Here is a 13,072-nt window from a genome sequence, read left to right on the forward strand (position 1 = left end):
CAACTAAATGTAAAGACCAGAAGATGGCGCCAACAGTAAACTCCTCTGCTGTGACGCATTACCTTTGACCCCGGGGGCTCCCACGTGGGTCAATGGAGGGGAGCAGCGGAAACATGCGGAGTAGCGAACAGAGAGAAGACATGAAGAAAGTCCGTGAGAAAACAGCAAAGAAGAGAAGTAAAGAGAAGGAGGACGAGGATCAGGACCAGGTGAGAAACATACAGACAGGACGAGGTCTGGGTTTAGTGGGTAAAGTGGGGGAGCTGGTGAAGAGCTGGCGGTAAGCTGTTAGCATGCTAACGAGAGGAAGGTACACCAAAACACGCTGCTGTCGCCAGTCAGAGAGAAAAATAATTAGAAAAAATATAGAGTAACCGACGGTGTGCATGTTCAGAGAGCTCAGCCGAACTGAAGAGGAGACCAGACCAAGTCCAGCTGACTTAACCAGAACCTGAACCCAGTTTCTAAAGGGATCAACAGAAGCCGAGGGCAGAAAGATGATCAGATTCTAAGTGGAGTTCTGAAAAGAAATAGGACAGCATCCATCAGGTCGACTGTCCTGGAATAAACCGCCTAATCATACCTAAAGCCAGATCATGTTATTTTGGGTTCATTAGTATTATTCACTTAAAACACAACAGGCAATACAGTGAACATTTAACTGCTAGTTAATGTTCAGTGCGCAGACGGACAGAGACGCACGCCCAGCTCCATTCAGAATCTTTCCATTTTATGATGTTCTGCTCTTCCTCAGACCATATATTTTTCAGACCAAATACACGAATAACAGATACTGACTCTGGTATCAGCTGCATAATTACGGTGATAAATGGTCGTATTGTGAATGGAGTTTTGTTGCAGTGCGATCATGAATCTTAAGGAAAATACATTTTGGTGTTAGCTAAAGCTAGCTACTGTTGTACTGGAATCAACAGTGCTATTAACTTTGTACCACCAAACAGACAGTTGGCATCTGAATAATAATGATATTGTAGCATTGGTTGTTAGCATATTAGCTGTTTACCTCGAATACTCTCTGAGCACAGCGAGCAGACGCTGCTATGACTGAGACTCAAACCAAATGCCAAATGCCATTCAGAATCTGACGGTTTTACGATGCTCTGCTTTTCTTTAAACTGTGTTAAACCTTTTCAGACATGACTGAGAACCTGCTCAGTATCAGGACACTCTGATTAACAACTCGGCATATAAACAGTCTCCTATACCTTTACTTAAATTAGAGTTATTTGTTTATGTTTGTTGTTACTGTCAGTGTCCCCCCTGTAAACACTAATTTAATAAAAAAATCTATTTTCATCCTTTAAATACAGTTATGTTGGAGGTGATGTCAGATGACTGAGAAACAGTTTCTCACATTTAAAATAATTTTTTTATGCTGATATAAAACGAAGTTTCTGAGCTTCTGAAAGACTGTGTGTTTCAGAAATGCTCTGCTACAATCAGCAGGTTTTGAAATGAGTCTGGTGTGGTATTTGGTCATTTAAATCTAAGTCTCTGTTTATTCTTCAGATCTTCAACTTCAACCACAAACCTGCTGAGGAAGATGAGGAGAATGAAGATCTGTCAGACAGTGAGGACAGCGTCTACTCAGGACTGGAGGATTCTGGGAGTGACAGTGAGGATGATGAAGATGAAGAGGAGGGATCAGAACATGATGAGGAGGAGGAGGAGGAGGAGGAGGATAATGATGATAATGATGATGATGATGTTGTTGATGTGAAGACGGAGTCAGAGCAGATTCAACAGGTAGAGTTTAACCTGTCAGCTTGACAGATAAGCCGGGTGTGACTCACCTGTGAAAAAGCTGCTGCTGTTATCAGTGTTCTCCTGGAGAGCATCACCTGTGTTCTCTTGTACCTGTAGACAGAGGAGCAGAAGGAGAAGAAGAAAAAGAAGAAGAAGAAGGAAGGAGTGACAGAAGGGGAAGAAGAAACGAAGGAAGACGAGTATGAACATGATTCTTCAGACGAGGAGGTGAGGCCAGTTTGTGTTTTAAATCACAGAACCTGTGTGTTGTTCAGGTTCCTCTGGGTTCTCTAAGATCTGTAGGGTTCACATTCTTCAGAATCAGGGACTTTGTTCTGTTGGATTTTGTGATATTTTTCAGGGTTCTCCTTAATCATTTGCTCTGTTGGGGTCCCTAACTTTCTCCTGGGTTCTCGACTCTTCTCTCTCTACTGTTTACCAATCCTCTATTATTTTCTCTGACACTTTCTAGAGACATTAGCTCTGTTGTTCTGTCCTGATGTTCTTGTGGTTCTGCAGGACATTAGGAATACTGTGGGAAACATCCCCATGGAGTGGTACAGAGATTTCCCACACATTGGCTATGACCTGGACGGGAAAAAGATCTACAAACCAATCAGGAACAAGGATGAACTCGATGACTTCCTGGACAAAATGGAGAACCCAGAATACTGGTGAGGCTGCTAGCATGATGCTAGGTCCCCTATTGTTTTAAAGAGGGAGTGGTAATAATGCTAACAAGCTGTTCTCAGCTAACAGCGGTCTGTTTTCAGGAGAACGGTCCACGACAAGAAGACAGGAAGTGACATCGTCCTCTCAGACGAACAAGTGGAGCTGGTGAATCGTCTGCAGAGAGGACAGTTTGGGGACGTCAACTTCAACGAGTACCAGGTACGCTTATGTTACTCAGGTGAGACTCTGCCCCTTAGCCTGTGGATGTCTTAAAACATGTTTGTGTGTTTTCTGTCAAAGTAAACCTTTATTAACCTGTCTCTGCTGGACAGGATGGACACATCCGGACACCTGTTGTCCCATAACAAGCTTTTAAATGTTACATCATCAGACACAGCGAAGCTGAAGCTTTATTTGGTTAAATATGATGCATGGATTCTTGTTTTTAGCCTCACATCAAAACATGGCTGATAATGACCTTTGATCCACTTCCCTCCTTTTACCTCTATCCGCTCCTCTTCTCCCTCCTTCACTTCCCCCTCTTCCTCCTCAGCCCTCAGTTGAGTTCTTCAGTAAAGACGTGATGCTTCATCCAGTCACTAACAGACCTGCAGACAAACGCAGTTTCATCCCCTCACTAATCGAGAAGGAGAAGGTAAACACACAAACACACTGCAGCTCCTTCACTGTGAAAGTCTACAGATTCTCCACCTGTCTGTCTCTCCCTCTCTCACCTGTCTGTCTGTCTCTCCCTCTCTCACCTGTCTGTCTGTCCCTCCGTCTCTCATCTTTGTGCAGGTGTCTAAACTGGTCCATGCAATAAAGATGGGTTGGATCAAACCTCGGCGGGTGGAGGAGGACAGTAGGGGACATTACTATGACCTCTGGGCCAGTGAGGACTCTTCTATTCTAGCCAAACACAGGATGCACCTGCCTGCCCCCAAAACGCCTCTACCTGGTCATCAGGAGTCCTACAACCCCCCACCTGAGTATCTGCTCACAGACGAGGAGGTATCTCATCCGCTGAAGAGTTGAACTTACCTGGTTATAGAATAGATAGAACTATGAATCATCCCATCTCTCTCTTTCTCCATCTGCCTCCATCTGTCTTGCTTTCTGCAGCGAGCTCTGTGGGAGCAGCAGGATCCGTCAGACAGGAAGTTGCCTTACGTTCCCATGAAGTTCTCCAGTCTCCGTCAGGTTCCTGCGTTTCCTCGTTTCATCCACGACAGGTTTGAGCGCTGCCTCGACCTGTACCTGTGTCCTCGACAGAGGAAGATGAGGGTAACTACCGTCAGGTCTTTCTTCTGAGCAGCTGGTGTCGCTGGAGTCTGAAAAAACCTGAGAGAAAATTGATACAGTAACAGCTAATCGGAGCATCTGACTGTGGAGATGATCAATAATGTCTGTGTGTCTGCAGGTGAACGTGAATCCAGAGGATTTGATCCCAAAACTTCCAAAACCCAAAGACCTGCAGCCGTTTCCTACAACACAATCTCTGGTTTGTTTTTAATTCTTCTGTGATGGTTTAAATGTGGAGATAACTTATTTTGTCTCTCCTGAGGACGCTCACGGCCACGGCCCACACACACACACACACACACACACACACACACACACACACACACACACACACACACACACACACCTCCACACTGCTGACCACCTAATTGAACCACTCACCTGTCCTCACAAACCAGGAATGTCCTCAGTGTGATGGTTTAAAACTGAAATTGGTCTTCACTAATATAGATGTACACACACACTGCCAGCAGACTGGTGTTTCCTAACTAACATCATGTACCTGTATGTACCTGTGTTACCTGTGTCTGTGTTCAGGTGTACCGGGGTCACAGTGGTCTGGTCCGGTCCATCAGTGTGTCTCCATCAGGACAGTGGCTCGCTTCAGGTAACTCATCTATCACTACATGTTCCACCTGTTTGACAACATGCTGCTGGTTGTTTAGAGGGATGCCCTCGGGTTGCTATAGTAACAGTGATGATATTCTCTTTACTCTCTGTTGAATTTCTTTGTTTTACTTGATCCATCACTGAGGTTTAAACAACTCCATCCCTGTGAGAGCTGTGCTCCTCCAGAAAAAAAACTAAAAGGTCCTCCTTGGTCTTAAGGAGGACATCTTTCTGATGAACATCTGTCCAGCTTCATGGATGTGGCAGCTGGGCGGTCCAAACAGGTTGCCTCTCTCAGGGCACAGTTCTGTGGGACCCCTCCACCTGCCCACGGCTTTCTTCCTTCTCGACACTGATCCATCTGTTGTCCTGTGCCAAGGTGGTGGCCCATGGTCCCAAGAGACACTCAGACAGCCTGCCTCTTCAGTAGCTGTATGACCCGGCCTTATGACATTCTGGTCCTTCACGCTTCACGTACTGCGGTAGATGCCCCTGCGGTAGATGCCCCCGCGGACACGCTACCAACTGACGTGTCACTGGCATGGATCAGGAATCAGGCCGGCCCATCATGGGACCCTCAAACAAACATGGGTTCCACTCTTCTCCTCCAGTCACAGGATGCTGAAGGAGGCTGTGATCAGATGGTCTGGCCAGCTGGACGCTCAGAAGGTCCACGTAGTAACACGCATCATCACCTCCTCCACTGCATTAATTATTGGAGATTCCTTAACCAGAAAGGTCCACTGTGTCCCTGGATCCCCTGACACCTGGATCTACTGTCCTCATTTCTGACCTCTTTTAAGAAAAATAATAGTTCATTTGAGAAATGTGGAAATGTCATGACCCTTCAGGAATCTGAGCTCACCAGAAACGAAGATCACTGCTCTCCTACGTCCGCAGTGACCTGTTCATCTCTACGAGCAGAGCCAGGTGGAAAATACACGACTGCTTTGTTCACTACACGCAAAGATTTGATGATCAGCTGAATCAAAAAATGACGCAAAACACCAACTGTTTATTTCAATAATCTCATCACCACAAACAAAAACAGTCCCAGGTTATTTTCTTATTTTCTATTTTCTTATCTCTAATCAGCCACCTGCTTGTCCCACCTTCAGCTGAGGATTGTGAAAATTTTTTTATCCTTTTTTTGTGGATACAATCAACAGAATTAAACTGTCTGTTGTGCCCCTCAGCCTCCCCAGTCCCAGTCTTGTCCTCGTACGCCAGTTCTCTCCCATCTCCCTCAGTGATTTGATTGACACTGTTTCCCACACTCCTGTCACTTTGACATGGTGCCTCCCAAATTAATTAAGAGGCAGTTAGTGTTTCTGGACCATCTCTGTTCACTATTATCAACCAGTCCCTCTCATCAGGCAGCATACCTGAATCCTTCAAGGTGGCCCCTGGATCCTATCTTACCAATGAACTACAGAGCTGTGTGTAAGTTATCTTTTACATGTCAGATTGTAGAAAACATCCAGTACTGGTTGTAGACTGGTGGACTGACATCTTCAGGCAGTTAGACCGGTCATTTTAGTCCTTTTACTTTGACACTATTGATCATAGAAAACTGGGTGTAGCACTAAGCTGGTTTTGCTCATATTTGTCTCACTGGATGTTTTTTGTTTCAGTTGATGCTGCCAGCTGAGCTCCTTTGGCCCTATGGGGTGCCTCAGGGATCAGTTCTTGGACCCGTTTTATTTTCATTGTTTATGCTCCCCTTCAGGCACCTGATCCATTTGGTTGTGTCTTTTGTCTTTGCTATGCTGGTGATGCACAACTCTTATCTGTTAGATCTAGTGACTGGTGTCTGGTCCAGATCAGCAGCTGAAATTTGATAAAGATGTGAAGACATTCGTTTAGTCCTGTTACTGTCACATGAGGAAAACATACACCCTGGACCAGAACTACAGCATGTGTGATGATGGCTCTGTGTATATAACTCTATACTGTGTGTACTTGTACTGTGTGTATCCAGGTAGTGATGATGGCTCTGTGAGGTTCTGGGAGGTGTGTTCGTCTCGCTGTATAAAGACAGTCCAGGTGGGCGGAGCTGTGAAGAACATCGCTTGGAACCCAAACCCATCTGTCTGTCTGCTGGCTGTTGCCCTGTAAGGACCCGTCTGCCTATCCATTCATTTACATGTCCACCTTATTTACAGTTGGTCCCCATGTTGGACTGAGCTCAAGGAGGATGTCCAGGTTCTGCTGTAAAACCCTCTCTGTGTGTGGGGGGGCATGAGAACCAGGTCGTCAGCAAACATCAGACCTTTGACCTCTGAGTCCAGCAGAGTTCCACCGGGAACTGAGGATGTTTTCAGTTGTTCTGCTTTAATTTATTAATTTGTAAAATTTGATTTAGAAAAATGTATGATGTTATTAATATCTTAATATCTATTAATAAAGGTGACTACCTGGACAGGCTGAAATATTTTGGAGTCTTAGTAGGACATGAACAGTTTTAGAATGTTTTAGAAAAGGTCGAAGGTCGTCGTGATAAAGTGGCCTCTACTTTAACGTTTTACAGAGGTTGTGTGGTTATTATTAACCTGTGGGGGGCGCTGTGCTCTGTAGGAGAGGATCAACTCATTTGCAGGCCAGTGCTGATGTGAATCTGGACAAGTGTAAAACAAAGTGTAGTTTTGTACACAACAAATAAAGATCTGTTCAAATTCTCTGTGTTTCAGGGACTCGGTGGTCTTGATCCTGTCTCCCTCTCTGGCAGACAGACAGGTCATCTCGTCATCAGAGCGTCTCCTCTCTGGTGAGCAGGAGACAGAGCCAACAGAAGGGGCAGGGCCTGTCATCTGGAGTGAGACTGAGGGGGAGGAGCTAAACCAGGGGATCCGCCTCAAAATACAACATCCCAAAGTGAGAAAACACTCATTGATTGTAGATTCCTGATGAACATTTGGGCAGAACTAACTGATCAGTATTGATCCCTCAGGCCGTACACCAGGTCGTGTGGCACGCTAAAGGAGACTACCTGGCATCGGTGATGCCGGATCACTCAAGCCACCTGCAGGTTTTCATTCATCAGGTGAGCCGGAGACGGAGCCAGAATCCCTTCAGGAAGAACAAAGGTCTGGTTCAGTGCGTATCCTTTCACCCCGTCCGGCCCTACTTCTTTGTGGCCACACAGCGCTCTGTCCGGATCTACAACCTGGTCAAACAGGAAATGACCAAAAAACTACAGGCCAACTCCAAGTGGATCTCCAGCATGGCCATCCACCCTGGGGGTAACCACATCCACCAAATTCACCGCCACACCGGCTTCATTGTGACACCCACTTTATTACACAATATGGTTTGTCAGTATGTGACATCACTGCTAAGGGGCTGAGCCGCTGTCTCACCTGTCTCTCTTCTGTCTGAAGGTGATCATGTGATCTGTGGGAGTTACGACTGCAGGCTGAGCTGGTTTGACCTCGACCTCTCAACCAAGCCATACAAGGTGTTGCGGTATGTATCTGTCCATCAAACTCACAGCTGTCATTGTTCTCGTGAATGAATCGTCATGTCACAGTTTTGGACATAAATGTACTGATGTGTTAGTATTGATTAGGTTGTGATTGCTCCTACTATGAGTTGTAGTATTGATCTTATTGATCATATTGATCACTGCCTGTCTGCAGACACCATAAGAAGGCAGTGAGGGGCGTGGCCTATCATAGAGTTTACCCACTCTTCGCTTCAGCGTCTGATGATGGATCGGTGATCGTCTGTCACGGGACTGTTTATAAGTAATACACGCATTCATATGTACATTCATACACACATAAATACACAGACACACACAGATAAACACTAACCCCACCCACCTCCTCCTCTCCAGTGACCTGCTGCAGAACCCGTTGATTGTCCCAGTGAAGGTCCTCAGAGGTCATGTGAGTACTCATGACCTCGGTGTTCTAGATGTCACCTTTCACCCCACACAGCCCTGGATCTTCTCCTCCGGAGCCGACGCCACCATCCGCCTCTTCACATAGCAAACTGCCTGGCAACCCCTACAGCAACCAACCAGTCGACGAGTCGGTGATGTGGTTGCTAGGATACAGGCTGTTGGAGAAACTGTGCTGTTTGACTGTTTTCATCTTTAACCTAAAATCTGTTTTTTTTTTCCCCTTTGTTTGTTTTTAATTAAACTCAAACTTTCTGACCTGTTTATTTGCCTGTTATTGTTTGTTATTCACACTCACACCTATGGGCAATTTAGAGTTAGTTAACTTAACCTGTTACATTACGCTACGAGTACTGAAAAAATTTGCATCAGACTTATTGGAGGGATGGGGCGTGGACCAGGGAGAAACCCACATTTTGGTGCTGATCCAGTTAAAGGGGTGGATATAGGAGTTGTTTTTTTTAATCACCTTCCTTAACAATGTGAGATAGAGCGTTTTTCAACACTGTCAGAACATTGTCAATTTATCATGAAATAATGTTTGGATCTTGATGTAAAAATCTGATATTTTTGGTGTTGACCTACGTGTGTATAGTTTGGTGCAGATAATAATCTGGACCTGGGGGAAGAGAATGCTGAATCCACATCACAGAACTGTATTATTAATAGTAACAGTACATATGGCGGCAGCTGCAGCATTGAGGAATGATTACATTAGTATCTCATTAAACATGAAGCTAATACAGTGAGTGTTTGTGACACAACAATGAGACAATTCATACAGCAATGGAGCTGCTGACGTCATCATTTCACAGGTAATAAAACCATACAGGTGTGTTGTGTGACTGAAGAAATAAAAGACGTGTAGGATTGATTGGTCTTGGCGGAGGAAACCAATTAAAACAAGTTTCTCTGCTCACGCTTTTAATTACCGTGCTAACTGGATGTAACGTCATACATTTACTTCCGGCGGAGCGTTTTCAGTGTAGCACCAAGATGAAGAGCGAAGACAGAATCATACCGTCCCGCGAAAGCTGCGTTTACACCAGCTGTTACTGGTAAATCGGCTGTTACTACAAACTATACTGCAAATTACACTACAAAGTATACTCTGTGATGCTACAAGTTACACTGTAAATATTTACTACATATATTGTGACACTGCAAAAAATCAGAAGCTTCTTCTACTTCATTGATACTATCGAACAGCTATTTGTCAGTTGTGTTTTCACATTTTAACAGCAGCAGTTTAATCATCAGCATATCAATAGGCGATCAGCTGTTTCTGTTGATAATTGTTGACACCAACAGATCAATAATCGATCAGCTTCTTATTGATCAGGTCAGTTCTGTACTGATCTTTATTTAGACAGAATTCTCACATGCTGATACAGAACACCAGGTTCTGTTCAGGTGAGACAGCTGAGTGGTCTTGGACATCATCAACCTTGGGGCAAGTCTGTTAGGACAGTCACTTGATGTAACCTGTGTTCTACCTGCTGACAGATAGATCCTCGTTCTCCATTCTAGGAGAAATCAAACATGTAATTTATAGAACGTTCTAACACCTGATTGGCTGTTGAGTGTGTTGATCAGTTGGGGTCTGCTCATTGCAATGTTAGAGTTTTACTCATAGAAATTGTAGTTAAATCCAGTTCAACACAGACTGGTGTCTGACTGTTTGAGGTCCTGTTGTTTGTTCTTGTTTTCACAGTGAGGAAAATGTTTGGAAACTCTGTGAGTTTGTCAGACAGGAAAGAACTGTACCACTGGAACAACTGTTTGTGATTTTCATCTCTAATAAAAACAGAATGGTGAGAACACACAGTAGAACATGAAGCTACGTGCCAAGTTCCACAGAATGTCCAAAATATCCGTCAGAATCTGTGATGTTCTATAAAACATCTGTCATGTTCTTTAAACATCTGTCAGGTTATAAAAAGTTCTTCTCTGAAAAATCTATAAGGTTCTATAAAACATCTGTGAAGTTCTGTAAGGTTCCTTAAAACATCTGCACGGTTCTACAACATTCTTTGAAACATGGTTTTATAAAACATTTGTCAGGCTCTCTGAAATATATGTCTGTACTCCATCAGGTTCCTCTGTGGAAACAGAAGTCTGGACATGGAGACCGGCCAGTGATCTGGGTCTGTGATGTCACTGTGTTTGATAATATTAGTGATGTCACAGACAGTTCATCGAATAGTTACAGTAATATGTCATTGTGACATCACTAATGACATCATGGTGTGTTTCAGGACTATCACGTGATCCTGCTGCAGGCGGGTCTTCAGTCGGACTCTCTGGTTTATGATCTGGACTCTGAGCTGTCGTTTCCCTGCAGCCTGAAACTATACGCCGCCCAGGCCTTCCGTTCAGACCGCAACATCAGACCCGAGTACCACAGGTGACACACCTGAACACCACATATCACACACCTGTATACCACAGCTAACACAGCTGAACACAACAGCCAACACACCTTACTACCACAGCTAACACAACTGTATACCACAGCTAACACATTGTACCTTTCTCTCCACTAACAGGAAGTTGCGTGTTGTACCTGCTGACAGTTTCCTGTTGAACTTTGCATCTGACCGATCTCACATGAAGACTTCTGATGGATCCTGGAGGATGCCCCCCCCACCCTACCCACCCATACACACCACAGGTCACATGACACCTCCTGTAACCTCAGCATGTCTGATGATGTATGCCATATGACCTCATGATGACATCATGCTGTGATGCATTCCCTCCTCAGAGAGTCACATGAACCTGGATGACTTCATCAGTATGGACCCGGCTGTTGGCTGGGGGACGGTCTTCAGTCTGGACCACTTCCTGCAGAGCTATGCCGGAAACTCTTCATCATCATCATCATCATCATCATCATTGTTGTCCTCATAGTTGTCATCTCAGACAGACTGCAGCAGACACACCTGTTTCAGATTTGTAAAAGAGTCAACGTTACAAACACGCATGGACATAAAAACTTTGAAGTAGACATTACCTACGACTCCGATGGTGCATTTCTACGAAGCATAAAATGAGCTTCAGCTCTCTGTTTAAAGCTGTTTAAATCAGAGCACTGAACAGCAAAAGCCATGGAGGCTCATGGGTAATGTAGTATTTAAAGTGTTAATCCTGCAGGTCAGAACATGAAGCAGGATGATGGTTCCATTATCAGGAGAGTCCTGACGTTCTATGTTCTCTAACATTCAGCAGATCCCCAAACTTCCCCCGTCTATTTAAGCATGTGTTTACCTGCACAGTTCTCACCTGGTTACTGCACCAGAAGCTTGTTTCTTACAGACTTGAACTGTGGTTGTGACAGTGACAGCAGCAGCAGTGTCTCTGTGTTCGATAAGGTTCTACCAACCTGATTCTAATGTTCTGACAAAGACTTTTGTTGTTCTTACTACAGAACAAGTGATTCTGTTTTAACAGCCACATGAGACTCTCCTATGTCCCTTAGACTTCTACAGACGACATGAGAAAAGCAGTGCTTCTCATCATTGTACAGAAGTATATTTGTACTTTGTTCTTCTTCTACTTTACATTTACCTGAGAGCTGCATTCACTTTGACTCAAATAAAATGGCTGATCAGTTTCTAAGATATGATGTATTCTTACAGAAGGTCCTGCATACACACAGGTGTTACCAGGTACTGTGTCTGACTACACCTGTTCAGGTGGGAGTGAGGCACTGCTGGGCTTACATTAGCGCATCAGATCATCTTTCGGGACCTTTGGCTCTATCATTTAACTGTTCTGTACAACATCTACTTTAAATATTTTATATATGTTTTTACTGTATTTTTATATAGCAGTATTACTACTTTACTTAACTGTAAAAAAAAAAAAAAAACACATTTAATTTTTTTTTTTTAAAATACTCATACATACTGACCAGTGTCAGTAAAGTTTGATTCAGAGCCTAAGTTGAGTGACAGGTGTTTTTAAATGAACCAATCAAACCTCCGTCTGCCTTCTGGTGATAGTGTAACTGCAGTGTTTATGTTCGACCTGTGAAGGCGCTGTGAGTTCACTCTGATGTTCTCACGCTGACCGGGCCCAATGATCGATCAAAGGTTATTGATCAGTGATCGCTCACAGAGGAGCCGGGTCAGGATCCAGTTCAGACTGTAGTTGGAACCGGTTCCGACTGACAGACAGAAAACAGACCGGAAGAATAACGGGAACGTTTATTTGTAGTTTCGGTTTCGTACACACTTGGTCTACAGTCAGAGCGGAGTCATGTGAGTGATTAAAACCGTTTGATTTGTTCAAGCTTTATGACACGCCGCAACAGTGTGGCTAATGACCTTTAACCTTTGGCCACCAAATTCTAATCTGTTCATCTTTAATTGAATGTTTGTGTCAATTCCTTAGAAATTCTCTGCAGGTTTCCGTGTGATAAAGTGTCACGAGGCCAGGACGAACCACCACAGCAGTCAACTTCAGTGTGACATCAGGTGCGTTCAACATAGCACTGATTTAACGTGGTGCATGTTGGGTAGGAATTTTGTCCAACTTTAGCTGCGTTTGACGTGGGCTGCGGTCTCTTTTCCTAACCACTTCTCCACGGAAAACGTCACGACGTCAAAGAAGGAAGTGAAGGAGAGTTTATAAGGACTTAGGAAAGAATCTGCACTTGCGCAAGGTTTTCAAGTAGAGATATTAAAATGATAATTAAATAAAAATGAGGAACTGAGTAAGGGATCAGAATTATATTATAATTATAGAATTATATTCAGACACAAGTTTATAGAGTTTTCTGACATTGGCGCTTTGACCATTTTATACATACAT

At 44.1% G+C, this 13,072-nt stretch overlaps 2 protein-coding genes across 2 annotated transcripts; both read left to right on the forward strand.

Moving 5' to 3' along the window:
- Positions 1 to 48: 48 nt before the first annotated feature.
- Positions 49 to 8,518, forward strand: bop1 (block of proliferation 1). Its single transcript, XM_022747270.1, has 16 exons — positions 49 to 209; positions 1,531 to 1,767; positions 1,885 to 1,995; positions 2,287 to 2,441; positions 2,541 to 2,658; positions 2,993 to 3,094; positions 3,238 to 3,450; positions 3,562 to 3,723; positions 3,860 to 3,940; positions 4,279 to 4,348; positions 6,332 to 6,464; positions 7,041 to 7,224; positions 7,301 to 7,592; positions 7,731 to 7,815; positions 7,989 to 8,096; positions 8,189 to 8,518. The coding sequence occupies exons 1-16, from the start codon at positions 93 to 95 to the stop codon at positions 8,340 to 8,342; spliced, it is 2,322 nt and encodes a 773-aa protein (XP_022602991.1). The 5' UTR covers positions 49 to 92; the 3' UTR covers positions 8,343 to 8,518.
- A 732-nt stretch (positions 8,519 to 9,250) lies between these two features.
- On the forward strand, positions 9,251 to 11,875 carry wdyhv1 (WDYHV motif containing 1). Its single transcript, XM_022747563.1, has 6 exons — positions 9,251 to 9,312; positions 9,969 to 10,068; positions 10,351 to 10,401; positions 10,513 to 10,661; positions 10,804 to 10,928; positions 11,022 to 11,875. Exons 1-6 carry the CDS (start codon positions 9,251 to 9,253, stop codon positions 11,165 to 11,167), a joined length of 633 nt encoding a protein of 210 aa, XP_022603284.1. The 3' UTR covers positions 11,168 to 11,875.
- Positions 11,876 to 13,072: the final 1,197 nt, after the last annotated feature.

This window comes from Seriola dumerili, unplaced genomic scaffold, assembly GCF_002260705.1.
Source record: "Seriola dumerili isolate Sdu_G_001 unplaced genomic scaffold, Sdu_1.0 BDQW01000110.1, whole genome shotgun sequence".
NCBI lineage: Eukaryota > Metazoa > Chordata > Actinopteri > Carangiformes > Carangidae > Seriola > Seriola dumerili.

Coding starts and splice junctions, on each gene's coding strand:
- wdyhv1 (XM_022747563.1), top strand. CDS start 9,251: ATGAAGAGCGAAGACAGAATCATACCGTCCCGCGAAAGCTGCGTTTAC. Junction 10,662..10,803: donor ATCAGACCCGAGTACCACAG/GTGACACACCTG, acceptor CTCCACTAACAG/GAAGTTGCGTGTTGTACCTG. Junction 10,929..11,021: donor CCCACCCATACACACCACAG/GTCACATGACAC, acceptor TTCCCTCCTCAG/AGAGTCACATGAACCTGGAT.
- bop1 (XM_022747270.1), top strand. CDS start 93: ATGGAGGGGAGCAGCGGAAACATGCGGAGTAGCGAACAGAGAGAAGAC. Junction 1,768..1,884: donor AGTCAGAGCAGATTCAACAG/GTAGAGTTTAAC, acceptor TTGTACCTGTAG/ACAGAGGAGCAGAAGGAGAA. Junction 7,816..7,988: donor AAGCCATACAAGGTGTTGCG/GTATGTATCTGT, acceptor GCCTGTCTGCAG/ACACCATAAGAAGGCAGTGA.